Source organism: Electrophorus electricus, chromosome 22, assembly GCF_013358815.1.
Source record: "Electrophorus electricus isolate fEleEle1 chromosome 22, fEleEle1.pri, whole genome shotgun sequence".
In the NCBI taxonomy this organism is placed as follows: domain Eukaryota; kingdom Metazoa; phylum Chordata; class Actinopteri; order Gymnotiformes; family Gymnotidae; genus Electrophorus; species Electrophorus electricus.
Genome location: NC_049556.1, coordinates 11,791,354 through 11,819,176, shown reverse-complemented (window position 1 = coordinate 11,819,176; position 27,823 = coordinate 11,791,354). Strand labels below are relative to the sequence as shown.

At 45.5% G+C, this 27,823-nt stretch overlaps 2 protein-coding genes and 1 long non-coding RNA gene across 5 annotated transcripts in view; 1 reads left to right on the top strand and 2 right to left on the bottom strand.

Annotated features, from left to right (window-relative positions):
* Nucleotides 1-16,089: 16,089 nt before the first annotated feature.
* On the bottom strand, nucleotides 16,090-22,565 carry mcoln3b (mucolipin 3b). 3 transcript variants are annotated; one of them, XM_027030669.2, is made up of 14 exons: nucleotides 22,495-22,565; nucleotides 21,095-21,333; nucleotides 20,715-20,882; nucleotides 20,010-20,163; nucleotides 19,366-19,444; nucleotides 19,189-19,285; nucleotides 18,755-18,854; nucleotides 18,500-18,612; nucleotides 18,036-18,185; nucleotides 17,620-17,721; nucleotides 17,320-17,442; nucleotides 16,981-17,187; nucleotides 16,556-16,686; nucleotides 16,090-16,298 (listed from the first exon to the last, which is right to left on the bottom strand). In XM_027030669.2, exons 2-14 carry the CDS (start codon nucleotides 21,329-21,331, stop codon nucleotides 16,271-16,273), a joined length of 1,689 nt encoding a protein of 562 aa, XP_026886470.2. In that variant the 5' UTR covers nucleotides 21,332-21,333; nucleotides 22,495-22,565; the 3' UTR covers nucleotides 16,090-16,270. The 3 variants fall into 3 exon arrangements, with proteins under 3 accessions (XP_026886470.2, XP_026886472.2, XP_026886471.2); XM_027030671.2 differs by lacking the exon at nucleotides 22,495-22,565 and adding an exon at nucleotides 22,322-22,394; XM_027030670.2 differs by lacking the exon at nucleotides 22,495-22,565 and having other exon boundaries at nucleotides 21,095-22,327.
* The window catches only part of dnai3 (dynein axonemal intermediate chain 3), an 18,176-nt gene continuing 12,821 nt past the window's right edge, over nucleotides 22,469-27,823 (top strand). The window contains exons 1-8 of the mRNA XM_027030668.2: nucleotides 22,469-22,853; nucleotides 23,271-23,318; nucleotides 23,411-23,461; nucleotides 24,875-25,059; nucleotides 25,906-26,010; nucleotides 26,088-26,228; nucleotides 26,713-26,912; nucleotides 27,392-27,508. Coding sequence (XP_026886469.2) covers nucleotides 22,652-22,853; nucleotides 23,271-23,318; nucleotides 23,411-23,461; nucleotides 24,875-25,059; nucleotides 25,906-26,010; nucleotides 26,088-26,228; nucleotides 26,713-26,912; nucleotides 27,392-27,508 — 1,049 coding nt within the window. The 5' untranslated portion in view covers nucleotides 22,469-22,651. The remainder of the gene's footprint in view (nucleotides 22,854-23,270; nucleotides 23,319-23,410; nucleotides 23,462-24,874; nucleotides 25,060-25,905; nucleotides 26,011-26,087; nucleotides 26,229-26,712; nucleotides 26,913-27,391; nucleotides 27,509-27,823) is intronic.
* The window catches only part of LOC118240626, a 10,078-nt gene continuing 8,400 nt past the window's right edge, over nucleotides 26,146-27,823 (bottom strand). The window contains exons 2-3 of the long non-coding RNA XR_004775533.1: nucleotides 26,379-26,840; nucleotides 26,146-26,263 (exon numbers count right to left, since the gene is read on the bottom strand). This is a non-coding gene — a long non-coding RNA (uncharacterized LOC118240626). The remainder of the gene's footprint in view (nucleotides 26,264-26,378; nucleotides 26,841-27,823) is intronic.

The following is a 27,823-nucleotide window of genomic DNA, read 5'->3' as shown; positions in this document are numbered from 1 at the left end:
CCCCTGAGATGTGTGTTCTTAAGAAGAGTGAGTCTTGTATGTCCACGTGAGGTCCTGAGATGTGTGTTCTTAATAAGACAGTGTGTGTGGTATTTCCACGTGAGGTGCTCTGAGATTCATGTTCCCAGGAACCTAAAACCGAAGACCCTCTCCACCTTCTCTCCATGTTCAGGGGCAGATGGGCTTTGGGGTAATAAAAGAGTGTTTACAGGGAAAGGAGGCCTAACACTGCATTAGATAGATTAATAACATAACACAGAAGGGAGTTTAGAGATTCTGTGTCCTTTCAGAATGATTTGTGTACAGGTCTTCAGCAAAGGATCCTGGGTAGGCTTTGGTGGACCTCAGGTTCAGATATACGACCTCTCCACCAGGCTCAGGACTGTATAGAAAAACAATCTTCTTCAGGACAAGGTTAAGAGAAGTCTTCTCTTGGAATGTGATGGTAACGGGTTTCAACTGGTGTGGGTGTTGAATGTTAGTTTGCATATGTTGACTAATGTATGGTTTGGATGTAATGGTGGCAAATGCAAACACTAGTATGTAAAAAAGGTGGGGTGAATAATCACTTCTGACAAATGTATAAAAATGTGGGTTCTTTGTTTGATTGTTACACATTCTCCAGAGGGTGCCTCAGTAATGCTTGTTAACCTGTAATAAAGTTCAGCACTGGCTACTCTCTTCTACTAATTCTGAAGTCTGCCTCTTTATTTTAGATTTGAATGTTTAAGACTAGCTGACTGGATTTTTAGGAACGACAGCGTCCTGTGCAGATATGTAGGGAACACGATAACCACCACAGCCAGTATGATGAGGTGGCTTGTGTCTGTAGCTGTAGCAATTAAAAGGTCCTATTACGGGACTTTATCCGGAGTCGGACATCTTTTATGAGTAACTGCAGTGTATTTTAGTAAGATATGTAGAGTGAAGTGAATTGTAGTGAAGTACACGAGGTTTAAGGAACATCTCGGACAAGCAGCACAGGTGGACATACAACACATACACACGTTCAACAATAACAAACCTTTAAAATACAAACAATAACAAAAACACGTATGAAATAAGAAGACGTCCTACTGGACTCCCTTCCGTCGAAGCGAAAAACAACGGTTGATAATAATTACGGTAATAATAAGCTCCAATAAGCGTTCCTCTACGATAATAAAAATACGGACCCCATGCTGTAGATGCTTAGCCAGAGACCCTCCTCTATTTGCCCTAGGGTTAGATCAGCCAGGTAAAGGGAGAGTCTAGGGCACTGAAAAGCTAAACCCGTCTGACAGAACTAACCACTACAACACTTAATCGGCGCAAATACAAGGAGCTCCATAGACTGTATGTACGGTTTACGAGTAGGTGCCACCGGATACATGTAACGCACGCAGGCACAATAATATATTTTATTGAGTTCTAATTATATATCACAAGATCTTCACATAAGTTATTGCTGTGTTATAGACTATAAACCACATCCTTGTTCATACTTAATTTTTTTTCGACGGTCCCTTAACCAGTCCCCGCGTGTAAGCGGGGTACACTAGTAGTTTGCTTAGGGCAAGACAACCAAGGCAATTGCCTCGAAACTCGGAGCACTAAACCGGGACTCTTGAAATGCAAGGCTACTTAGCCCAATCATTAAACTAGATGGGCTGCGTAATCTAATTCTATAGTCGAATAATTATCCGGACCAGAGCAGACCAATGCATGAAACCCTTACTTGCTTGTAGATTTGAGCTCCGGGTTGGTGTCACCGTCAGCCCATGCCTCGGATAGAATCGCACAGGGTGAATCTCGGATTTCGCGAGAAATCGCGTGCCAGAACAGAGGTTCCGCCACGAGCCGGTTCCTCTCTGGACGAGTCGAGATGCTCCCGCAGGTGACGTCACTTCGCAAGCCCGTCGCTTCTTTACGCTTCCACAGTGCTGACTGTCCTCTCAGTGGACGAGTTGGTCATTAAAACTCACCTGAACGGACCTGATTCCAACTATGTCGACGACATGTGCAAAAATAAACAAAGTAAAATGAAATGTTGATGGGTGTAACGAGCAAACGTAAGACAGATGCAGACAAAACAAGACGGGCAAATTAATTTACAAAACAAAAGTTTCGAGTTCTTCTGGTGAGAGGTTTGGAGTCAAAAATTTCCTATTTTTCCAAACTCTCAAAAGGTACTTCTATCTGCACTTCCAGGGAAAAGCTATTTACTTCTACTACGTCTGGATTTTTAACCAAATCCCTGGAGAGACTTTAAAAGGGGCGTTGGATTGACTAACTCGTGAACATCTAAGTCATGAATATTGATTTCCTTTGTCTCTGGCCAGAGGGGATTTCTACTAAGGCATATTCCCAGAGCTTACTAAAAAAAATATAAATAAATAAATAAATAAATAAATAAATAAATAAATAAATAAAAAATTATACAGTTGGATATTTACTCTAATAACTTGATACCTAAGGTGTGGTGGATCTGAATTCCAGTACACTGCAAAAAACATTATCATCATATTAATTCACCTGAGTATGTCCATGACTAAGACAAAATTTCTAATGTTCATTAACTAGGATCAGTAGTTTAAATTTTTATTAATAAATTGTGAACACTTGCACTAAATGTACTGCCATAAGATTGCTGGTAGAAACAGATGCCATAATTATTTTTGCCTTAAACATGTGGCATAAAGAAAAGAAAATTAAAGGAGAGAAACAAGACAAGGAGAAATAAGTTAAGTTTATAAGGAGAGAGAATCCAGATAACAATTGCTGTGCATTTTGAGCTAAACATCTGAAAAACGTCTCCGACCATCCCCACGCATACTCGTATCTCTCTTCAGTTTGTGACAGTCACTGGGCTGCACTGAGGCACAATGGACACAACAGCCAAATCCACTTTAAAAATTATCTTGGAAAAAAACAGGTCAAAAAGGGATGACCTCGGGATGGACCGTTTTAATGGACGTGGAAAGTTCTGTTAACTAGGGAAGATTAGGATCCGGTTACAGTTTGGCAACACAGGGCCTTTAACAGGCCTTAGAAATATGCCAAGCCATGGAAGGCAGAGCGTCCACACATTCCCAGCTAGTGACTTTAAGCCGGCTATATAGAGCCAGCAAAAAAGGATAAGAAACCATCAAACTTGAGCCATGTGTCCTTGCAGAGGTCGTAGATCTTCCTTTGTTTGAAAGGTTTATCCTGATCATGGCAGTGCCAGGAGTGATCTGCCCATCGTAACCTGGCCATCCCCTGGAGTATTGTAGGGTCACTGAAAGGTTGCAAGGGTAAGACGTGCAGAAGGAACATCTGTACTCCACAACAATTGTTAAGAAGTCCTGTGTCATTGCCCAGGTTAACTTAAGTATTTCATGTATCATTATGTCTTATCAAATATCAGTTCTGCAACCCAATCATTTCATTTTATTTAACAGACCGATAACACTTTATTGATCCCAAAGGAAATTGCAACGCCACCGTACTGTACAAATTTCACAAGAGAAGACATACATTAAATCAGAATAAATAAGGCAGGGTTTTAGAAGTGAGTTACCGATGTACTAAAGTGCAGTACAGATAACTATAAACCTTAATATTATAAGAATTATCAGGGTCTATATACATATATAACTTATGTACATGATGTCATGGTTGGTCAGCCAGATAGCAGGAGGGACACGCCCACTCCTGCTAGGGATCACACCCCTTACCTGCCCCGCTCACAATCACTGGAGTACTGATGGAAATCACCTGTTTGTAATCAGTATCTGCTTATTTCAACCCACAGTTCCCATTACACATTATAGGACCCAAGACGCCATTCTTGTCTACTAACTGCGCCCCTTAGAGATCTACTGTCTGAGGATTGTCTAATTGTTAGTGTCGCTTGACGCTGATGGATAATAAAAAGTACTTTGCTGCAGCGAGAGCAGATCAGCGAGCCACCCCTCCCATTACCCCACCTATTTCGGCAGGGATGAAGTGCCTCATTGCTACCCCCGAGATGTATGGAGGAGACCTAGAGGGATGTGAGGGCTTCATCGTTCAGTACAGTCTTTTTTTTTTTTTTGCATATCAATCCCAACTGCCCGACCACGCCAAAGTGTCTTTTGTTACCTCCAGGCTCACAGGCAAAGCCCGTACCCGGGGAGCCGCTCTCGTGACTAATGCCTCCCCGCTGATGAATGATTATGCCGGTTTCATTCAGGAGCTTAAGGCAGTGTTTTACCATCCACGTCAGGGGAGAGTGTGCTGGCAATCCTTGCTATGGCTAAAATAAGGACTCCAAACTGTTTCTGATTACGCCATGGAATTCCGGACACTAGCTGCAGGAACTCGCTGGAATGAGCCAGCCTTAGTAGATGCTTTTATCCACGGACTCAGAGCGGACTTACAGGCGGAATTAATATGTAAACAGGAGGCTTCGCCACTGAACGAGGTAGTGCACCTGGCGATCATATTTTGCAGGAGTGACGCCAGCAGTTTCATCGTGGGCTGCCACAGCGGGAGAATGGCTCCACTATTGGCAAGTGGAAGCCCCGCTGGAGCCTGTGCAGCTAGGTGTGGCAGGGATGTGAGGCAAGCCAAAGAACCCAGGGAGAAGACAAAATTCGGTGGGTCATTCCCCGAACCTTTCTATGTGTAGACTGCCAGTTAAAGTCGTACATCGGGGTCGCCGGCTCTCTGCATTGGCGCTAGTTGATTCGGGTGCAGTGGACAACATAACGGACTGGGGCTTCACAAGGAGGTTAGGGATAAGAGCCAGGCGCTTGATGGAGGACCCGTGGGGTCGGGTCTCATAACTCACGTTACCCCTCGTGTTCTCCTCGAGACTGGAGGAGAGCATGTGGAGCAGGTTGCCTCTTACCTCCTCCCCTCCCTCTCCAGTCACATTAGGGCTCCCATGGCGAAGGGCGCACAATCCCTATTTGCAACGGACAGAGAACCGTGTCCTCAAGTGGGCTGCCACCTGCCAGAGCAAATGCCTGTCCTACCAGCAAACGTCGCTGCAGTTCATATCTATCGAGAGTCCCGAAGCCGAGAACATCGCCGTGCCCCAGGAATACAGCAACCTGCCGCAGGTATTTAGCCACACGAGAGCCACACAGCTGCCTCCGCATCAAGACTGGGACTGCACCATCACGCTGAAGGAGGGCGCGGTTCCTCCCCGATGTAGTGTATACCCTCTATCCCAAGAGGAGGAAGGAGCAATGGGGTAATACATCAAGGAGGCCCTCCAACAAGGTTTCATCCGACCCGGCATCTGCAAGTGTATTCTTTGTTAAGAAGAGAACCAGAAGAGGGTCAAGGCCTTGTGTGGACAATTGGGGACTCAATGAACTGTTGGTACAATATCTGTACCCCCTTCCCCTTGTCCCCGCAGCAATTAAGGGGAGCCCGGATATTCACAAAACTAGACCTCCGCAGAGGATACTACCTCATCCGAATCAAGGAGGGCAATGAGTGGAAGCACAGTTTCAGGACATTACGAGTAATTGGCGCTTCCATATGGTCTAGCCACTGCCCCTTCTGTCTTCCAGGCCTATATCAATGAGGTCCTACGGGAATACCTGGGTAGATCTGTCGTTGCATATAGACGACATCTTGATCTATTCCTTCTCCCGGGATCAATATGTGCATGATGTACGGGCTGTCCTCTGCACCTTCCTGCTAAACCACCTCTGTTGTAAACTGGAGAAATGCGAGTTCCTTGAGAAAGAGGTGTTTCTTGTGGTACATCATCTGCAAGGGCAGCATGCGCATGCAACCGTGGAAGGTAGAAGCAGTAAGGGGCTGGCCTAGACTTCAGACTCGCAGGGAGCTACAGCACTTTCTGGGATTTGCTCATTTTTACCGTACCTTCAGTACGGTGGCTAGACCTCTTACCGACATACTCCGTGGGACGACCAAGAGGCCAAGATGGGGACCCGAGGTGGAGAAGTCCTTCTTGGAGCTAAAGGAAGGCTTCACCACCACCCTGGTACTACAGCAACCAGACCTGGAGAGGCCTTTTGTGGTAGAGGTAGATGCGTTGAATGTGGGGGTAGGCGCTATACTATCTCATCACAAAAGCAAAGCAGGGCAGTTGAAACCAATTGCCTATTTTTCAAAGAAACTAAGCTTTTTTAGCTTTTTTTTTTTTTTTTTTTTGTGAGTTGAACAAACTAACCCCCGAAAGGGACGAATGTGTCTTCGTGTCTTTTTTATTGTATAGTCTGACTTTTAAGTTCTCTGGGCAAGTGAGAAATTCTGCTTGGTGAAATACCACCATTGTCTGTAGGCATGCTATACTGTGGACTTTGCTGTGTTAAGACCAATCAGAGAGGAATTATACTTCATAATCACCTCAAATGAGCTCGAAACCAAAATTATAGTTAAAAGTCACATAGCACAAATATACCTGCTTTCTTAAATCATTCTTCAGTGTAATGACAGTCAATTGAATCCCAGAAAATCTAAAATCTACATCAATCTTGGACTGTAGAGGAGAATCTGGAATGGTACTGAGGATAATACTGAATGATAGAGAAGATAATATTCTCAGACCTGTGACTGACCTAGATCTGCAGTTAGTAATATCAAATGTACAGTTCAGTCTAATTTGAGTTTTGGATTATTTATATAGAGTGAAGGAAACAGGCAGCTAACAGTGAGGGGCTTATCCAAGTGGGAGGGGTTTCTCCAAGGGCAACAGGCCACCTTCTCCTTTCAACCTTGTGTCTTAACATAACATGTACACCAGAAATGCTAAGCTAACAAGGCCTAAACGCTAACTGGCAATCAACAAATGGTGTTCACAAGCTGGTGGCCGTTAGTGTTTATTTATTATTTACAACCTCTCACATATTATTCATTTATCATTTGAAACATTTTTAGTTGGATGACAGCAGCCAGAGTCAGAGTGCTGCTTAAAACAGCACTGCCAGACAGGAACCATCCTACACTGAATGTAACATCATTCACAGAACTCTTCAGACAAGCATCCTCATATCATCTTTAGTGATGACATCATCCCAGAGCAAAATCCCACTTGAGGAGTTCAGTTCTTTGAGATTTGAGACATTTGAGCTGAGAGCAAAAGCCAGAGTCGAGCAGCTTTTCTCTGAGAGTCCACAGCCACAGAGTCTGTAGGAGAGATACCACATTAAATAAACTACCGATTCAAATACACAAACTACACAGTTGAATAAAATGTATGTCACCATAAATCCAAAGCATCAAGTCATTAGTTCAACAGCACCCCCAGTGCAGCACTACTAAACTATCTGAGGAAACATTTCCTACAATGCGACAGGATGTTTGGCTAATAACTGTATCCTTCCAACAGAAACAAAGTTAGAAATTCTTCCTTCTAAGGGAGGTGATGGATTCGAGCCCTGAGGCATGGTTGTGCTTATAATAAGAGAAAGAGAGAGAGATGGTGAGATTTACATGAATGCTGTATTTGTATATGTGTTTATGAGCAGGTGATGCTCTACCTCAGTCTCTCCAGTTTGAAGTGTACATCCTCCAGTCCATCAGACAGCAGCTTCACTCCTTTATCCTGCAGGTTACTTGTACTAAGGTCCAGCTCAGTCAGATTTGAGGAACCTGAGCTGAGAGCTGAGGCCAGAATTGCACAACTCATCTTGGTGAGGTTACAACCACTCAGGCTGTGAAATAATCATTCATTTATTTAGCACATTAACAAGGAAAAAATGAATGTCTCAAGTTACAGACCACTTTATGACTACTTTACAAATGGTTCCATGTGTATAAATGTGTTTTTAGCTTTAATACATTTCCAACACAATAAATAAGTGTATTTACTGCATTTCAGTGTTTTACAACAATTCCATGTTTCATTATGTCCAAAAAGGTTAAAGCCACTTCAGATTGAGTGCATGGTTAAATTTACATCCATGGTTATTTGGTTAAAGTTATATCTACTGCTGTTGGTTCTTCATGGTGCTCATTTTTATTACATTAAGAGAAAAGGGCACCTTTTCTGTGGTTAGGAACACACTACAGCACATAAGGCTCTAATAAAAAATTTTTTTTTTAAAAGTGTAATAAAATGTTAGAACATTCTATGGTACATACGCAAAGTGGTGTTAATAGCCAAATATGATGATTTCTGTGATTTGTGTATTTTAATGGACATTCAAATGGATATTTATTACTTTGATATTTACAGTGTGGCCCGAGTGCCGCAGGGCGCGGAACAGAACACACAGACTCCCTCGACAGTGACAGACGTTTATTAACAAACAACAAATACAACGATGGTACTCACACTTAACATAAATGGTGAACATTAACAATGGAAACAAGAACAAGGGCAAACATGAACAATGACCTGCACGCACCAGCCTGGGTTTAAATACACAGACATAATGAGATTAAAACCAGGTGCAGGAGTGGTTACAAACACGAAAAACAAGCAAGACCCTCCCACTGCAAGCAGCAGGCCAAATCATGTGACTCGTTCCGTGACATAAGAAAACACAGATTAACACAAATGAACACATACTACACACCTACACATATTGTATCACACTTATGACTCATTCAGAGGCAGGAATGCCACATTTTGCAAATTATGTCATTACCATCCAGTTTATAATTCAGCATTTGTCTGTGTCCCGAAGCACATTAATCGAGGTAAACAGGACAGAACATTTTTACTTGATCTCTACTTACTTTGCTTTTCTGGATGCTTTGACCACTGGCAGCATTCTCTGCAAACATTCTTCAGATGGGTCATATTTACTCAGACTGAACTCTTCCAGCTCCACCTCTGAGGTCAACAGTACAAACACTACAGCGGACCACTGAGCAGGAGACAGGCTGGGTCCAGTCAGGTGTCTTGAGGTGGACGATGTGGACAGACGGTTCTTGCCTTTTCTGCACAAGTACGTTTGGACTTCCTTCAACAGCGAATGGTCATTCAGTTCATTCAGACAGTGAAACATTAATGGATTTCTCGGGAGAAGGATTCACCCTAATCATCTTCTTGATGTACTTGATTATTTCATCTTTATTAGAACTGCTTCCTGTCTGTGGCAGCAGACTATGTAAGGGAGTCTGATTGGACTCCAGTGAGAGACCCATAAGGAAGCGGAGGAACATGTCCAGGTGACCACTCTCACTCTCTAAAGCCTTGCGCACCGCACTCTTGAGAAGGTCAGGCATTGCTGGCTTGCTGACAGAACTAACAAACCCAGGAACCTTTTTCTCAAACCCTTTTACAAAGATGAGAAACACAAATAAGGCAGCCAAAAACTCGAACACTCAGATGCACAAAGCTGAACACCTTCCCCAGGTGCAATCCAAACTCCTTCTTGAAGATTTGGGTACACACTCCTGAGTACACTAACAAATCTCTGGCACCAATGCCACACTCACTCATGTCTTCCTCATAGAAGATTAGGTTGCCTTTTTCCAGCTGTTGAAAAGCCAGTTTTCACGAAATCCAGAAGGTCCAGGAGACTGGGGTTTTCTCCTTTATCAAATTCAGCTCCCTGAAAGGAAGTGTAAATATGAAGTGGACATCCTGATTTGCTCTTCCTTCAGCCTAGTCCAGAATAAACTTCTGCACAGAGACCAGTTCCTGCCACTCCTTAAGTCAGCACAGTTCTGATGGCTTTGTCATGTCCTGGTAAGGGTCTAAAGAGGTCGTTGCATTTGAAGGGTGTCTCCTGTGTTGCTGGTCTCCTGGATGCTGTCTCAATCTGTCTCACCTCATGTTCATTACTGAATTCTCCACTCCCTCCCTCTGTGATGTAGAGCTCCGTGTAGATCTCACTGAGAAGAGTTGAGCTTCCATAACTTGAAATTCCTTCCTTGATGATTTGACAGTTTTTCTTTAGTTTGGATTTAAGCTTTTGTTGATATAAATGGACCATTTCTGAGAAATACAGAAACACCATCATAATTTTGGTTTGATGGGGATTTTTACACGAGACTTGTACCCAAACAAACAATAAATCAATTATTTTACAGTGATCAACAAGTTTTAGGATTACCATGCTCCTTACTCTGTACAATGTCTTTCCCTTTGAGGTAAACTCTGTTAGTAGTTAGCTGCCATTAGCCAGAGTTCTTACTTATCTGTAGAGTCGTAGCCAGTTGCGACAGGTTCATGCCTCTTAACACGTGAAGTGTGATCTTTAGCGCCCCCTCTCTGCCATTCTCTTCCTGTCTGAACATGTCGGGTACTCTGGACTCAATATCTGCTTGAATTGTTTCAGTTCTTTTTTCACCAGACAGATCACTTTATATTCAAGCTCCTTGGAAGTCGTTAAAAACAAACAAACAGTTCTTTAATGGCTGTTAAAGTGTTAAACAGAAACAGCCTTTCACATAAAATCAATTAAATGTGGCATTACTGTAATAAAACACACACAAGCACACACACACACCTCAAATATAGACTCAAATTGTCTGTTGGTGGCAATCATTGGTCTCTTATCCTGGGTGCTGTCAACAAATGCATCAGCTTTAGCCTAAGGTCTTAAGGGGTGGTGTTCATAACCTCAAAACACACAACATAAAATGCATCTGACAGCTTAGATATGACACATTAAAACATGGAAGGACTGATTTCTGGACACATGCACTTTCTGATACTAGAACTCTGAGTTTGTGGGTCAGTTCATCTGAGCATCAGCAAATTGCAGGACACATGACTCAATCTGATTCACAAGATGCATTTTTCTGACATTCCCAATGCAATTAACCGCAGCACCAACTGGAATAGTTTTAAATATTTATACCGATTCTGGGCCCAGTGGGATTTAGATTAAAACCAATTCAATGACATGAACCTAAAAGCAGCACCAAACAGTGTGCCTATAATTAAAATCATTATTAAGATTTTTTTTTACTGTGCAGTCTTGGAGAGTTTGGTTTAATAGGGTCTCATCTGCTCTAAATTTTCAAGCCTATTCCTGTGCATTTTTTTTTTTTTTAATCAGCACTGGAATCTCGCCTTGAGAATCCGACCGGAGGAATCATGGAGCGTGAACTCTTCATGGATATGCAGCTGGGTTCAGGAGAGACTAATCTCCTGTTGCAACTCAGACTACCAAACACAAGGTATGGTACATTAAATTATAGAGCGCATTTCATACCCAGACCAATTCAGTGAGCTTTACAAATAAAAGACAGCAAAATGTACTGTTATTTAAAAAACACACACACACACACACACACACACACACACACACACACCTTAAGGCTGAGGTAAACAGTTTGTTTAATAAAACTTGGTCTAAACTGTCTTTACATCCTAAAGGGATGATCTGAGAAGGACAAATATCTGGTTGGCAGTTCTGAGGTCTGGCATCATTATGATATGTCAGGGAACATTCACAAAATTAATGAATCTCACCAGAGTTAGCCAATTTCCATCTGCAATAAGTATACATTTTTGCACCATTTAGCAGTATTAACCAGTCACCATTTGGCAGTATTTGTCAATTATTTTGCATGTGCAGGCAGAACACGGAAGGGTAAGCTAAGCACCAAGTATGCAAGTCTTTGGAGGGAGGGGCTTGGGAGAAAGGTGTGTCTGTAGGTCAGGGACTACACCTTCCATGGCTAAATGTGGTGAAAGTTGAGATGTTCAAAAAAAACAAAAAAAACTTCTGAATTCAGCTTGAATTTTTACCTCAGGACATAAGCAGAAGCTTCCGCACTGTGTAGACTGCACATAGACACACTCCTGGACAGGGGGACTGATCTCTTATTCCGAATCAGGCTATAAAACAAATATAAACTCAATGAGGCCTTTAATAGCTAAACTGAGGTTTTTCATTAAATCTTGTTATTTCCTCTGTGTAAAGTTTCTCTGAATCGCATTTACTTCAGATCAGGAGAGGGCCCCTCTCTTGGGGTAAATGGAGGCTCCATGGATTCTGTGGTGCTGGGGATGTGGTTACGATTGTGGTTACATACGGGCCCAGGCTAGTAGCATCACCACTTTCGAGTACGTAGACTGCAAGAAAGGGCAAGTTTATTAAACGCTGAAACTGCAAAACACACAGAAAGGAATTCACAAAAACATACAGCCATACCAATATATTTGAATGTGAAAATAGATTTTAATAATATGTGAATTATGGTTATATGACTGGAATAATTAAAAACTGCATGTGTGTGTACAGAAACTTTGTATATGCATTTATTCATCTGTGGATGCCTGTAGATCATTAACAAAATTTCAAAAATAATTTTGTTTAAATATAACCTGGCCAGTAAGAGATCTGTGTGATTCATTTTAGTGCAACTAAACATTTTGATGTATTTTAGTAGTCCAATCTACTGTCCCCTTGTTTGTAGTCTTAGTAAATGTAGTAACTGTAAGAATTGTAATCTTCCCTTACACTCTTACAGCCTTAGAAACCAGGACAAACCAGTTTACATTGGGAGAAATGAAACTTGGGCCCATGGGGGGCTGGGAGGGACTATTGTGTGATGAGAATTTATACCATTTGAGGAAAGAAAAATACAGTAGATTTCTTTTTGTGTTTAATATTCGTTTCTAATATTTTTGTACATATTTGTTAATATGGGTCCAAGCTACTGTTCCTGGACATGTCCTGTCTTGTAGCATGACTGGGTTGCACTGTAAAAAACATGCATTACTTCCTAGACTGGAAAATGCGTGGTGTGTGTCAGTGCTGAAGGCCAAAAGAAGACAGTGCTGTTTTTTCCATCATGGTTTTAACTCCAGGAAGGGTGAAACATCACATTCTGCTGTACTCTTTCACTTCGCTGTACTGTGCATGACGACTTGCGATAGCAATCAGTTCCTTCATACTGCATACAAGTCAACAATGTCAGTTTTTTGGCCTTTTTTTTTATTCACTAGACAATTTTGATAAAACATGATAAAATATCTGTTCAGAGAATTTCTCAGGACAGAAACTTTACAACAACAAAAAAATAGACTTACTGTTGTCCCGCAAACTCCATCACCGTTGTCACTATCATGATCGCGAAATGTGCTCCAATCTCAGCGTCGCTCTGACTGGAACAGGTTTGTCCTAATGAGATGTTTTTCTAAGCCACCAGGAGGCGGGGACGCCAGGTTGAAAACAGTAGCAAGTTTGTTTGTTTTTTAAAGTTACAATTCTGGGCTTTCACAAGATGAGAGTCAAAGGGGACCTTAACATGTATGTGTAGCAAACATACATACACCAAGTGATTAATATTTCACCAAACTATGATCAAATAGTTTAAAATTGACAATATAATATTATAGTCATATATTATATGTAAAAATGAAATATAAGCCTATATTTTGGAGTCACATTACCATTTGGACTTTAATCGATATTGCGTCTTCTCCATCAGGACCAAAAACCACCCAAGTGCACCCTTTTGTGGTCAGTGTCTGTATGTACAGCTTTCAACTGTGCAATTCTCAGCAGTGTTGAGAAGCTCCCCTTCACGGTGCATGCCTGAGCGTAGACGAGTCCTGTTGAACAGTAACATACAGTCCCTCCACTGGGCAGTGTCCGCAGGGACAGACCTGGGTCCTGGACCAACATCCCATGTGTTACTGGTGAAAATGAAGACACGTTTATCGTGAAACCCTGGTACTGGTCTTGAGCAGTACTAAATAAAGCCCGTGTTAGTGTGGATCTAGCGCGGTACAGGTTCTCAGCTGCAGAACATTCTAGAAGAACATTCCACCCCTCGTCTGGATGACAAACGTCTCTAGGATTAGAGATAACATGCAGTCACCTTGACGTACCATGATTAACGCAGAGAGAAAACGGACACGACGCACCGGCCTTGGACCGCCACACGACAGCGTCCCGTAAGCCAAGCAACTCACTGCGGAGATGCGCGTCTTTCTGCTGAAGGAGACTTGCACATCAACCGGCGAATCTTTCACGTTATCTACATTCAGAATGTGTGGAAATCCTACAGCGCCGTCTCTCCCTCTGTAACACGTACAACAAATATTCTACAACTTCTTTTGAACTAGACACAGTCGTTCTGACTCGCGGCAAACTGATTTTTTTAGATATGTAATGAACCACTGTCTTTTATTTCTGCATGTTTGAGCTCTCTTACCGGTCGATCCGTCACGAAATCCGGACTGTCGTTGAGTTTAGTGCACTCGCCGTCACCTCCGGTACCGATCAAGATAATGAAAACGCCACAAACCCCACTCCCCGATTGTGACTTTTGCCTTGTACTCCATTATACCGCCAAACACCTCTCGGTTACCGACTTCTTAACGGTAAGAGACGGGTTAGTTAAGGCGGGTGCAGGTGCTTGGCGGATGGTTAGCACCGTCATTAATTTTTATAGCCACTACAGGGCAGACAATTCAGCTGCGCAGGTCTCGTGTCATGAGGCGCTCCTTTCCTAGAAGGTTAAGTATGATAACCAACAAGTGCATAAAATATTTAGTTGCAGAATCACAGAGCAAACTGGTAATTTCTCTGTTTACGTTTACGGCATTTAGTAGATGCTCTGGCTAAGAGCAACTTACAAAAGTGCTTTGTCATTTCCTCATAGAATACATCCTAGTACAGTACAGTAGGTTAGAGACCAAGATACCAATGAACTATAATACTGTAGAAATACAGGGATCACTGCTGATGCCTAGAAGTGTGGAACACACATAAGCTCTATAACAGATACGTTTCATACACAAGCGCGCTTCCAGATCATTCAGTTGAAAAATTTAGGTACAGATTTACCTTTGCACAAAATTAAATGCACTATGGCCAAAAGAATGGGGATATCTGACCACCATAGTCACGAACGTCTTGGACGTTCATTCCAAAGCCCTGAGCTACCAGGCCACCCACCATTTGCGGCTACAGCGGCCTCCACTCTTCTGAGTTCTGAGTTTGGCTTGTGGCTGGGGGAGGCTATGGTCATGCCCTCACAAGAACATTTGCGAGGTCAGGCTCTGGATGTGGACGAGAAGATCTGGCTCACAAGCCACATTCCCAAAGGTGGTCAGCAGGGCGTGAGGTCAAGGCTGCGTGCAGGGCCCCTGAAACTCCGCCCACTTGTCACTCATGGCTTTATGGACTTGGTAGTGTGGTCACAAAAGTGGAAGTATATAATTGAATAGTGCAACATTAACAAATCACCCTTTGCTGAAACTACAGGGCCCCAAACCATAACCCATCGTCCACCACACGTTCCTGTTGACACGGTGCATCTTACTAGGCATCACCATTGTAGATTTTCAAATGTTTTTGGACCAGGCCTATATTTGACTGTGCATTTGTGTGTTATATTTAAGTGAAGTTTTGGTTGTGATGTACCTTCGTAACAGCTCACTTCCAACAGAGATAAAAGACGCAGGTTTTAAACGGCTCTGTGCTGAAAGAACAGTAAAGACCCGAAATGAGCAGTGCAATAAAACAATCCCGGGTTAGGCGGCGGATCAATGGTGCTACAGAGTTGTCAGATGCTGTACTTGGAGGGGGGGAAAAAAAAAAAATAAATTCTGGGTGAAATGACTTTCAATCCATGTGTTAGCGTTAAGTGTTCAGGGACCAAGTCCACCTGCAGTAGCAAAGCAAAAATACATTTCATAATTTGTGAAACATTTCTACTGATGTTCCAGTAGCTAATGTTTTAGACAGTTAGCCACAGCTTGTGACTGTCAGCTGCAGTTTCCAAAACATACAGCGACGGTGACGACACTCTGGGCAGAGCGGGTCTTCTCCTGAGCAGAAGGTTCTGCCGGAACTCACAGTTCCCTCGAAAGAGCAAACAGAAGACGGCAACACGTCCGAGGGGGTCGGTGAAATCCCTCCGGCCGATGGCGGAGGTCAGGGTGGGAACGCTCACGGAGGGCTGCAGGGTCACTTAGGCTCCTGGGCATCACGTGGTCACAGCAGAGAAGAGCCACCAAACACCACTGACACTGCAGGACAAGCTCTGAGGTGACCGTGGATCAAAAGGAGGGGGATCCATTAGCACTACAAGCCAGGAACTGACTGACCCAGCCCAGGTGAGGGTGTCTGAGGACCCACAACACCCCAGGAACCTGAAGCTCAGCACTGATGTGCTCAAGTTGCACCACTTGGTTTTAAGAACTATGAAAGATTAAAAGTACTGATGTCACAAGTTTTATTTTTTGAGAATACAATAATAAACAACAAAAAAAGATAAATTATTACAATGAAACTTCCAAAAGTCATATCCTTTCTGTCTTGTCATTCATTACATATTTAGAAATTATACATGTAACTAGCATAAAATTACAATAATCCCTACATTATAATGGTAGTGGAGTCCCAGAGTATGTTGGAGTTCAGTGCCTCTCATGCAAGCAGTTCAGCCTGAAACAGATACAGAGCCACTTGGACAACGAGAAAGCGCATGGCAGAGGAACAGTGTACTCCAGCTTCAGAGATGTCTGCTGTTCACTATAGGCAAGAGACGCCTTCGAGACACCTTTAATGAGAACGATGGCACCGTACTGCAGCATCAGCTGCACGTACCCTGAGCCCTCGGAGTTAGACACTTGTATCTGAAGTTGGAGATGCATCACCATCTAAAGTTTGTCGTTTGAGGATCACAGAAGACCAAAGCTCACCTTCTCCCACAGCAGACGAGACAAGGAGACGAGCCGTCGTCCACGCGGTAGCAGCCAGAGTTGGGGTGGTCCTTGCACTCGGAGACGAAGGCGTGCAGCTCTGACGCGGGCTCGGTGTCCACCTGCTGCTGCTGTAACGGCACCAACATCTCAGTGCCAAGCACGTCCGCTACCCCCCCACCACACACACGCACGCCTCCACTGCCACAGAACCTGTAGCAATACTCTACGCAACACTTTACAAGAAAACTCCAAACCATCACCGTCTCTTCTCTTACAGGAAGACAAAGCACTCCCAGGCTGGGCCTTTAGCAGCACTGTTTGGAAACGCATCGTAACGTTACCATAGTTACCCCACACACTCGTATACGTGACGCAAACGTGACGGAGGGCGCCGCTCGGAGCAACGCGGCGGCGGACATCACCTTGATGGTCTCGTAGGTGTCGGTGATCAAGGTGATGAAGAGGCTGAGGACCATGTAGATGAAGAGGGAGACGAAGGTGTAGAGGTAGACGCGGCCGAAGAGCCACACCAGGTAGCTCTTCTGCTGCATGGTCTTAAAGGTGGTGAACATGTCATCACCGTTGATCAGCGAGAAGAGGCACTCGCACACAGTGTTCAGAGAACGGAACTGAGAGAGAGATTGCAAACTGTGTTAATTGTGTTAAAAGTGGTAGAGCTTAAATCTGACCACTGCGTGGGTATGCTTTCTGATTGGGTCGCTGAGGTGACGTGTGGGGCAAGAGGCGGGGCTAGGCCTTGCCTTCTCATGATAGGGCCCCAGAACGATCCAGCCACAGAAGCAGTAGCCCAGGTAGATCATAGCCGCACAGCAACAGAACCGCATCACGTTGGGGAAGGCTGCCCTCAGGGTGATGATCAAGATCTACACACACACACACACACACACACACACACACACACACACACACACACACTAGCATCCTGCTCAGCGTGACCACATGTTCTCCACATACTCTCCCTGGCTCGGATGCCTTCACCAGAACCAACTGAGGAAACTAATCCCAGGTCAGTTATTCTGGCACTACAAGACGAGGCTCACGTTGTACTTCTTGAAGTATCCCATGTAGCGCAGCACGCCGATCCAGACGAGCATGGTGCCAGTGCCCAGGAGAATGCTGCAAACGTCATAACTCGTCACCACCTAGGAGAGGGCGGAGCCACAGGAAAACGCTGAACAAACCAACCATCGCCTGCGACTCACACGCTTCCTTTTACAACACGATGCTCCCATACGGAGCACAGACCATGGCAATCAGTCAGTTTGTTTTAAATAAAGTATATACACGTTTTAATCCACTTGGTCTAAAACAAATCCTCAATCTCTCATCAATTCTCTCCTTTGATTCCGTTTTCCTGAGACTTCTGTATAAAGATGGAGTGTTAGCGACATTCCCTCTACAACGAGACTCCGAGCAGTCGGTCCGGTTCTGCGCGGGAAGAGATGGCAGAACCAACCTTGAGCTGGATCGCAATTTTGAGCACCGAGCCGGTGATGGTCAGGACGTCACTGACGACGATGAGGATGTACCAGCCGTTAATAAACTCCATCCGATCGGACCAGGACACGCGCTTGCCAAAATGGTTCTTGAAGAAGGTCGTGTAGTCCTGCATGGAACCAAAGTACACACATACATGTGTTTAAAAACAAACAAATAAAAACTGTTTGACTACTTCCTTTTGATAAGCTTAACTATTCATTTAATAATTAAAAATAATTCATTTTTTGTTAAAGCCTCCATGTTCTCATTACCACCATAATTGCCATAGTCTAAAAGTCAGTAGTGTGTCTGGCTTGAGTTCTGGCCAACAGCTGCATGAGGCAGTGTGTCCAGGTGGTCCTAAAGCTCATGGCCCTTCTTGATCAGCTAAAGGCACACCGATGTGACCTGCTGGCAGAGAGACAGGACAGAGACACTCACAAACTGCAGCTGAACTCCGGTTGCCACTGAGCGTGTGCAGAGCACCAGCGACGCCAGGCACGTCAGAATGATGACGGTGTCAAACAGCACCGTGTAGTAGATGTTCTTGGGTGCTGTGGACACAAGGGAACGAAGGAGGGGTCGGGCCAAGTGATTTCAGGGTGAAAAAGCCCGGTCACCCTGATCCCAGGAGCAGGGTTTGGACTTCTGGACGTGCGGCCTGTAAAGCGTGGAATTATGGGAGAGGGCACTCACAGGCGCCCGTGACCTTCCAGTCCCTGCACTCGTTGATGTCCACGTCGTTGTCCAGATCCACTCGGATACGACCGCTGTGCGCCCGGTTGTCGAACGTGATCTGTGCTCGGAACACACCCGTGGATCCAAACAAAGTTAGCAAAAAGGATGAGCGTTTGAGGAGTTCGTGTACGGCTGTGCTACCGCGCAGGCTAAAGCCAATCACCCACGCAGACAGGAAACGTGGGCTAAAACAGGGCAGGACGCGCATTTATAGTTCTTGAAAACTTTAGCAGTAAAAAGAGTCATTTTTTGCTCCACTCATGAGCTGGCAAACATGAGAGGAAGTACACAACAGAAAGGGTGACAGAGGACAAGAGACACTGTTGAGGTCTTATTATAGACTGTGGTGCCATGTGACACAGTGGAAAAGGTTAAGGGTTCATGTGACATACAGTGATGCTGAAGTCATAACAGTCAGGCAGCTCGTGGTGCTGTACAGTCTGCAGGTTGATGGCCTTCAGAGTGAAGTACACATTCACCTCCAGCAACCTGATACACACACACACAATCAATGGCTTCAGTGACGTCTGTAGAAAGCTCTTTAGAGCAGAATTAACACGCTCGTTTACCGTTTGAACTGCAGGGTGAAGTTGGACAGGTTCACGTCTGGTACGGACACAGGCTGTAATGGGTAGATCTCCAGGCACTCTGCCAGCAAACCAGGAAAGCGAGGGCTCAAGAGAAGCACTACACTGAAGCGATAAGACACAGATCAGGGTGGCCGTGCAGGGACTAGACGCCGGCCAGCACAAACACAGCCGGCGCCACGGGGAAGTGACCCCTCTGAAGTGACCTGACCAGGACGTAAAACCCGGCAGCTGTGATGTGGGCCAACCGAAGTTCTGAAAGGGACAGAATCAGTGGAACAACGGGAGATTTCAGGAAAGGAGGCTCTGCTGTGGGCATGCAGAACTCGGGACGTGCGGGACTGCTGATGCGCTCTTCGTCTTGGAAAGGCAGTTTGTATCGATTTATTTCAAACGTATGGCGTGTTAGTACTGGGAAAAGGCTTCACCTCAGAAATAACTCCTCGCCACCGTAAACTAAAACGTTATTTCACTACTTTGCTCACAATCAACGGCAGCATTCCGGAGACGTTAAGAGCCTGGAAACCTGGCTTTCCCTGCAACTGTGGGGATCTACATTCTGACCCGTCTGGAGATTGACAGGCACGTTTCACAGGGCTCTGTGTGAAGGGTCGCGGTGCCTGTACCTTTTTCCACCTGGGCGTCGATCTCAAAGGTCTCGTTGGCCGGCGAGATGCTGCCGTTGTGGTAGAACTGCTGGCAGACGAGCAGGGGCGCGTAGAAGTGGCCGTCCTTCTCGTAGGCATGGTTCCCCACCGTTAGGTTTCGGAGACAAAGAAACTACCGGCAGGAGAGCAACATTGGCAGTCACAAGCTGACAGTCCCACTCTCTGACTAAACAACAGTCCCAGCGGAAACTTTCTAGTCAAGACTTTACCCAGAAGGTAAACAAAGCCAATTTCAATTTCAGTGCACCTGAAAGAACCTTCACATCGACTTGTACATCAGTTTAAACTGGAGAAAAATGTATTTTGTTATTTTAAAAGTACACCAACGTGTGCAGGTTTCTTCATGAACTCGCACGCTAAAACTTCAGATGGCGTTTCAGTGAGAATCCCTTCGTCCCAAACTACGCACCGTCTGTGATTCTCCGCCACATGCCGTAGCAAACCAGTCTGACGGTGCGTAGTCCCATGTCATCCCGTGTCGACGTCATGTGAAAACTAAATCAATCAAAATGATACCGACTCCACGGGCATGTTAAACGAAACGGAGCGGACGTGAGTCAGAGGTCGCAGCGTTCACGACAGGTGGCCGCGAGTCCGCAAACGCTATCTATAGGAGAACCACCCGTATATCGGATCTATAGGCGGGAGGAACAGGAGGCCCACCTGTTTCACGACGTGGGAGAGGTGGGTGTACACCTCGGCCTGCGTGTACACGGCGTAGTCGCCGGGATCGTGGCTGGCGTAGTCCTTCAGGAACAGGTGCTTAAACGCCATCAGGTTCTCCTCTTTGAACGCCACTACCATCTGATTACTGAGGCCAAACGACACCAGCTAAAGAGAGGGAGGGATACGGGATGAAAGGAAAGAAAAGGAACGCCACTGCTCGCGTAGACACGGAAGTGCTGACTACAGCTAATGATGGCCTGTACATCTTAAAATTGGGCTTGCTTGACTTCATCTAATTAGCAGAAAGTTTTAGTAACCGTTTTCAGATCTGGGACACGCGGACGCTCCGCGCGGACGGCAAGGCAGCCGGCACACACCTGGGCGGTGATGACGGCGATCTTGATGATCTGGAGCATCAGTTTCCAGGGCTTGCGGCCTCGGGCGTGGTACTTCTCGCACGGGTTCATGAAGAAGTACTTCAGCCTCCGCCGGAAGGCCTCCACCTCCTGCTGCTCCTGCCGCTCCTGCCGGGCCAGCGACTCTACCCACATGCTGCCGCTGCCGCCGCCAGACAGGTCGCTGAAGGCCAGGTAGGCCGCGCCAGAGTCGTCCATGACTGGAAACCATAGAAAGCGACACCACACACACGGGGCACGTCATCGGTGAGTCTCCCCACTGAGCATCAGCTAGCTCAGATACCCGGGCGCGTGGGCGGCAGTATACCACGTTGACGTACCGAAATTGGCACGATGGACACGTTGCTGGCCGTTCGCTCAAAGACTTGGCTAACAGCAGTGAAATGAGATGTGTTTGTATTATTCATAATATGTAGGATCAGGCACGGGGCTTATTTGTTATTAAATATTGTCCAGTAAATGATATGGACTACTGTAGATGAATGCTCATCGTGTTGCTCCTCTCCTCCGCTTTGACGTCACGTTAAGAAGTGTCCCAAGAAGAAGCAACGTGAGGGTTTCCACCCATGTGAACTAAAGTGCAGCGTGTTCCTGATTGTGCGCAAATACAGGACAGTTATGCGGCATCTCACGACTTTCCGCTTCCTGGAAACTCTGCGTAGGCAAACGAGACGCGTGATTCTCAGCGCATCATCGTGCAGTCCCCAGACGTGAGGGTCTTGTTCACCACAGCACCAGGGAACAAACACAATCGTGAGTACGGATAAGTGGTATTCAGAGACGGACAGCATGCCAACAACCATGTCCGCCTCGCCCGTGACTTCAGGCCACTTGAACAATGAGTTCTCCATACCTGAGCTGATCTGTTGGTACAGAGTTAAACGGTAAAGCACACCGGTCTGCTCACAGTGAACGGTGTCGGTGCAACGTCCCATAAACTTTATTATAGCTGCAACCTGTCATATGATCCATACGGAATTTTCACGTCACATGACCCGCCGACCAGTTACACCAGTTGGATTTACACCTGAGAGTCAGCTCGCTTTAATAGTATTTTTTTTTTTATTAAATTTGAAAAAAAAAAAAAACGCACGGATATTAATAAAATAACTAGAATTACAGCGAGGAAACCGCGAACGCTGCGTAACCGTAACGGTGGACGGGTGGGAAAGAGTCGTCCCTCCTCACCTGCGCTCCGGCCCGAGTAGTGGTGGATAACGAACTGCACCTCGCGATCATCCACCCAGTCGAAGTCCTCCATGTCCGGAAGGAAACGCGCTCTAGACTCGGACAGGTAGAAGAGCGGCTGCCCTGCGCCGAGCGGTGCGCCAGGTGCCGATGCCAGCAGACGCGCCACTCACCTGCAGACAATTGGGTGGGATTGGTGATCAGTGGGGGCGGGCTGTGCCTTCACCGAGCGGGAGTCGTCCTCACTTCACCTTCACATTTAACTCCGTTTCATCTGTGCACATCGCTGGAGATGGTTGGAATCGAACAAAACCTCAGTGAAGCGAGAATATGAAGCAACGAAAGGGCTGCGGAAAGCTGAACTCAGCCACTGTCGCAACAGGTGAGGGGCGGGGCTCAAAACACTGCGTCTGCTTGGCATCGCTGTCAATCAGACTAAGCCCCGCCTTTGTAACTACTAGCAACCAATTTGAAGCCGGAAAACATCAAGTTCGTGAGCAGCTATCGTCGACTCTGATCAATTCATGTACCAGTAAGTAATGTTAATAATGGTATTTATTGGAATTGGCCGATGTTGCTAGCTGGAAACATTGGGACTTATCAGTTAATTAACTAATAAACTACTAATTTTGCCATCTGGCTAGTTAGCGTTAGCTATCTTAGACCAGAAGAAAGCACTGTCTTGTAATTTGCAACAAGAATATCAGACAGCTTTTAAACTCGTTTGTCAAAAATTTACACACGTTTCTCTTACAACTAAAACTAAATGAACGTTAGTAATGTGGCCGCAATACTCCTTTACCACACGAGATGGCGAAGTGCACCCAATGTTTACCCCAAAGATTCGCGAGCCAAAACAAACTTAGTTAATGTGTTTGAATTTGTATTACATTATAAAAATCAAGTATTTTCCATCAGCAGGTGTAACTGTATCTAATTTCTGTGTTAGCAGACATGAGTGCAAAAAAACCCAAGGGCAGCATGAACAAAGGGAAAGGTAAGAGTGTATAATATATGCTTGCTTTAACCACACACACGTAGTGTTTTGGAGCATTATAGGTCTACTCATTAAATATGTTTGTTTTTCAGATAAAAAGGAGGCGTTCCCTTCACGAGAGGAGGGGAGTTCTGTAGGAACAGGTAAAATACTTTGGCGCAGTTTTTAATCGCTGCTCTCCTCTGCTTGGCGTGTCTCACAAATTTGGAAACAAAACACAATAACTCATATGATTGATGTGCTAGAAGTCTGCTAGAACAACACACAACAATTAGTTTCGTCTGAGATTACGGTCCCATTGGGATCACTAAGTAAGAGAAAAGCACATATACAGTTTGGGACTCCTGAGTCACAGCCAGTAAGGCTTTATTTCACCCAACTATTCACCTCCTACCCCGGCCGAGAGCCCTGTATCGTGTGCTGGGAGTCCCGTGAACAGTGTGAGTCTCCGGGGTTCGGTGAGCACTGACGAAGCCCCCCACCGTCTTTCAGGAAGACGCTCAACTCGCGGCAGATTCGCGTCCAGCACCGGCATTTGCAAAACCGTTAATGGCGGAAACGGTAGCAGCTCGGTGACGACGTGACAAATTACACGTGCACGTGGGACGCGTGCTCAAGCAGCCTTAAAGGATCGTGTCCAAAACAAAAACAACATCCAGAGCAAAAACGAAAGTCACTTTGTTCTTTGTACTATCCATGTTTGAACGATGTAGAACAATGTGAGATGAAAATGAGAATGCATAAAGAACAGGCGCAAAAGGAGGTTAGGAGCGCCAGCACTGAACACTGGCGGTGTTTGTGAGGAGCTGCTTTGTGAGATTAATGCTTGCACAGTACCCTTCAGGGGTGTAAAAACCTGTAATGTCATGGGCAAAGTGAATCCTAACACACTCACTCCCCAGGTGTGCCGCTTAATATGATCCACGGTATCGTGTTGCAGATCTGCTGGACCTGTGGCTGACGGACTTTCTCAGGAGAGCTTTGTTGACGCCTCTCCATTTTTTGTAGCCCCGCCCCCTCCTCATGCTTTGGTCATCCGCTCCTTTTATGGCACCACAAACGCCCTTACCAGTCTTTACGTCACCCGCGCTTTGATGAGTGTAATGTGATCGCGGGGAATGTATAAAGGTGGATATCAGAGCTCGGATGTATAGGACTTACGCTGGTCCTTTCAGCAACAGCTGAAATATTGAACAATACTGATTGTTTAAAGGTACATTTATTTGGCGTACACTGTTGTGCGCTTGGTGTATTTAGTTGAATTATAAAAGATCGACCAATTGATTTTTTTTTTTTTTTTTTGTGCTTCTGCTTGTCTATGGTCATCTTAGCTGTAGTGTGCTTGTATCAGAATCGAATGTGGGATTTGGACTACATTTCCCACAGTGCCTTGGGTAGCCTTCATGCATGGCAGGTAGGAGGTGAAGTAGATGATGGGAAGGGCATACTGAGGGGCTCTGGATGTCGATTCCAGTAGGGAGAGTGAAAGTGAACGATTTTCATTTGAACTAGAAATGCACCTGGTCCTGCTTTTCTGTCCCACCTGCCTGTCACAGGTCACCCTGACTACATCTTCCCCCTGGTCTTAACATCCGCCACGCAGGAGCTGTTCTGCTGCCGTGCCGACGTGGACGTGACTGGGGACGAGCCCCACAAGCTGCTGAGGAAAGAGGACATCCTCCGGGACATGAAGAACAGAGCGGCCGTGTCCGACTTCAGTCCACTCAAGCAGGCCGTGCTGGTGAGGCCGCGTCACTATCGACGCGCTCTCTCCCCAGTCAAACGCTCTCTCCTCCAGTAACACACACGCTCTCTCCCCCGGTAACACACACGCTCTCTCCCCCGGTAACACACACGCTCTCTCCCCCGGTAACACACACGTTCTCCCCCGGTAACACACGCTCTCCCCCCACTTTGTTAGTCTTGGTTCCTCTTAAGGTTTCCTGCTCAGGGTGTTTTTCCTCAACTCTGTCACCTTTGGCTTGCTCTAGCGGGGCTTGGACCCAGACCTGAAAAGCTGCTTTGTAATAATTACAGCTGTTGAAAAAGCGCCATATAAATCAAGTTTGCTTCGCTTTGCTCTTTCTACTGTAACACTCAACTCAGTTAAGCTCAGGCTAGATTTATTGTCATGACTGTACCAGGTATAATTTTGCCAAAACCAAATCATTTGGAACCAAATATATCAATTGCCAAGGTAATTAAAGTAATAAATACATTCAAAATAAATAGATTAATAGGAAAGAAGTGACAATACGTTATAATAAACTACTTAAAGCAAGACGACAGTAATAAAACAAACACCAAATCTGTTAGCGGAATAAAGATTATTATTATTATTCAGTGAGAGGTGTAGTGGGTGTAGTGTAGCAGGCATTACTCGGTCTCTCTCAGACAGAGACATTTCGCTACATAGTTTGCAAGCGAGAAGTGCTGTGCTCCCTTCTCTGAGGATCATTAGTAGGAGAATTTCGCTCTCCACTGTAACACGTGCGCCCTCGTCCTTATGGCTTACGGCCGTATTGAGAAATGGGCGTGGCGTTCTGCGGGACTGCCCCGATGGTGAGGTGTCTCTGGCGTTCTGCAGGACTACCCCGAGGAGGAGTTGCTGCTGGTGTTTGATCAGGATTTCACCTACGGCCAGAGCTTCTACCTGGTGCTCACGGCGGGAGCAAAGGAGGACATCCTCAGGGTGAGGAGCGGCCGGGCCGCCACGTTCAGTAAGAAACATTCACAGAGCCGTCATAAAGCATCTGCTCGTATCTTCAGCCCCCGCCAGGCATGGAGGAGGAGGAGGAGGAAGGAGATGAGTTGTTAGAGGTACAGAAGACGCCCGAGCCCAAGCCGTGGCTGTCTCTGGGCAGCGAGAGGGAGATACAGGAGGAATCCGTCACGGACACCAGACCCAGAGTGCGAGAAACACACCCACACCCAACACACCCAATCTGCAAAACCAGACACAGAACATGCTCACTACACAGATCACGCTATTCACTGAATATACAACAAATACCCCGTACTCAAAAAACACCTGTATGTGCAAAATCATTTTATACTCACTTAAACAGAGATCTGCATACTAATGGCTTTAGAGAGGTCCGTCTCACTCTTTCATGGCTGTCTTTAGAGAGGTCCGTCTCACTCTTTCATGGCTGTCTTTAGAGAGGTCTGTCTCACTCTTTCATGGCTGTCTTTAGAGAGGTCCGTCTCACTCTTTCATGGCTGTCTTTAGAGAGGTCCGTCTCACTCTTTCATGGCTGTCTTTAGAGAGGTCCGTCTCACTCTTTCATGGCTGTCTTTAGAGAGGTCCGTCTCACTCTTTCATGGCTGTCTTTAGAGAGGTCCGTCTCACTCTTTCATGGCTGTCTCACTGTCACTTTCTCTGTCTTTGCAGCTCAGGTATAAGGTCTCCCGTGTGCGTCGTCAGTTTGGTGCGCCTGTCTGCTTCTGGGACCACAGCGCTGGGGCGATGAGAGGCAGCTACGTCGAGTGCCCCTCCTACCAGGACAAGAGCTTCAGCCTCTGGAGGATGGAGAAGGAGAACAGTGTACAGGCCATCCCCAACACCAAGAGCTCATCCTCCCAGACACTATGGTACCTTTAATGAATTTTACATACCTTATGCTACCTTTAATGGACACTATGCTTTTAGAGTTTTACAAATGGCATGTAACTGAATCAGTGCTTGTTTATGTAATTCATAAAAATCAATAAGGCTTTCAAGAAAAAACATGTGAAGATATCAACATCAGTTCCCAGATGTCCAGTGGACATTTTAACATCAGTTTAAACAGATCAAAGATGGATAAACATCTGTTTGAGGCTTGTGAAAAATGTCATGTTGAAATCACTCCTCTGCCCCCCCCCAAAAACCCTTAAAACATCTGATTATAGTTCTGAGGGTTTTTACAAACTGAAGGTTGGTTTTGCAATTTCCAAGAAATCCCTCGCAAACTATCATGGTGCCCCCAGGGGGAAGGAAGTGGGCAGAAGGTCCCCCTGTCAGAACCAGAGAACCAGTAAGCAGTTCTCCGGCGCCCGGCCCAGCTAACCAACAAGCTGGTGTTTGGCAGGAAGTACCCAAGGAACATGTGCACCCAGTATGAACCTAGAGAGCTTGAGGACGAGGAGAAGGAACGCCTCCTGCAGTCAGCAGATCTGAAGAACTTCCTGAACTCTGTCAGTGCCAGGTGACTCACCCGTTATTAATATGTCTTCTCGGTTTTGTCACTGTGCTTTATTTATGGCAAGGCTTCCAAATAGCCCTTCGTGGCTTGTAGCTTAATCACTGAGGCTCTGTTCGAAATAGCCTAATACATACTGTATACCACACTCAGTACATACTGGATACTGTATACTGCACTCAGTACATACTGGATATTGTATACTGCACTCAGTACATACTGGATACTGTATACTACACTCGGTGTATACTGTGTACTGCACTCGGTACATACTGGATATCGTTGCCCGTTGTGGTACCCAGTATAGTATCCAGTATGTGA

Coding starts and splice junctions, on each gene's coding strand:
- mcoln3b (XM_027030671.2), bottom strand. CDS start 22,394: ATGGAGGACTTCGACTGGGTGGATGATCGCGAGGTGCAGTTCGTTATC. Junction 21,334..22,321: donor CTACTCGGGCCGGAGCGCAG/GTGAGGAGGGAC, acceptor TATGGTTTCCAG/TCATGGACGACTCTGGCGCG. Junction 16,299..16,555: donor CTCGTCTGCTGTGGGAGAAG/GTGAGCTTTGGT, acceptor TATCTGTTTCAG/GCTGAACTGCTTGCATGAGA.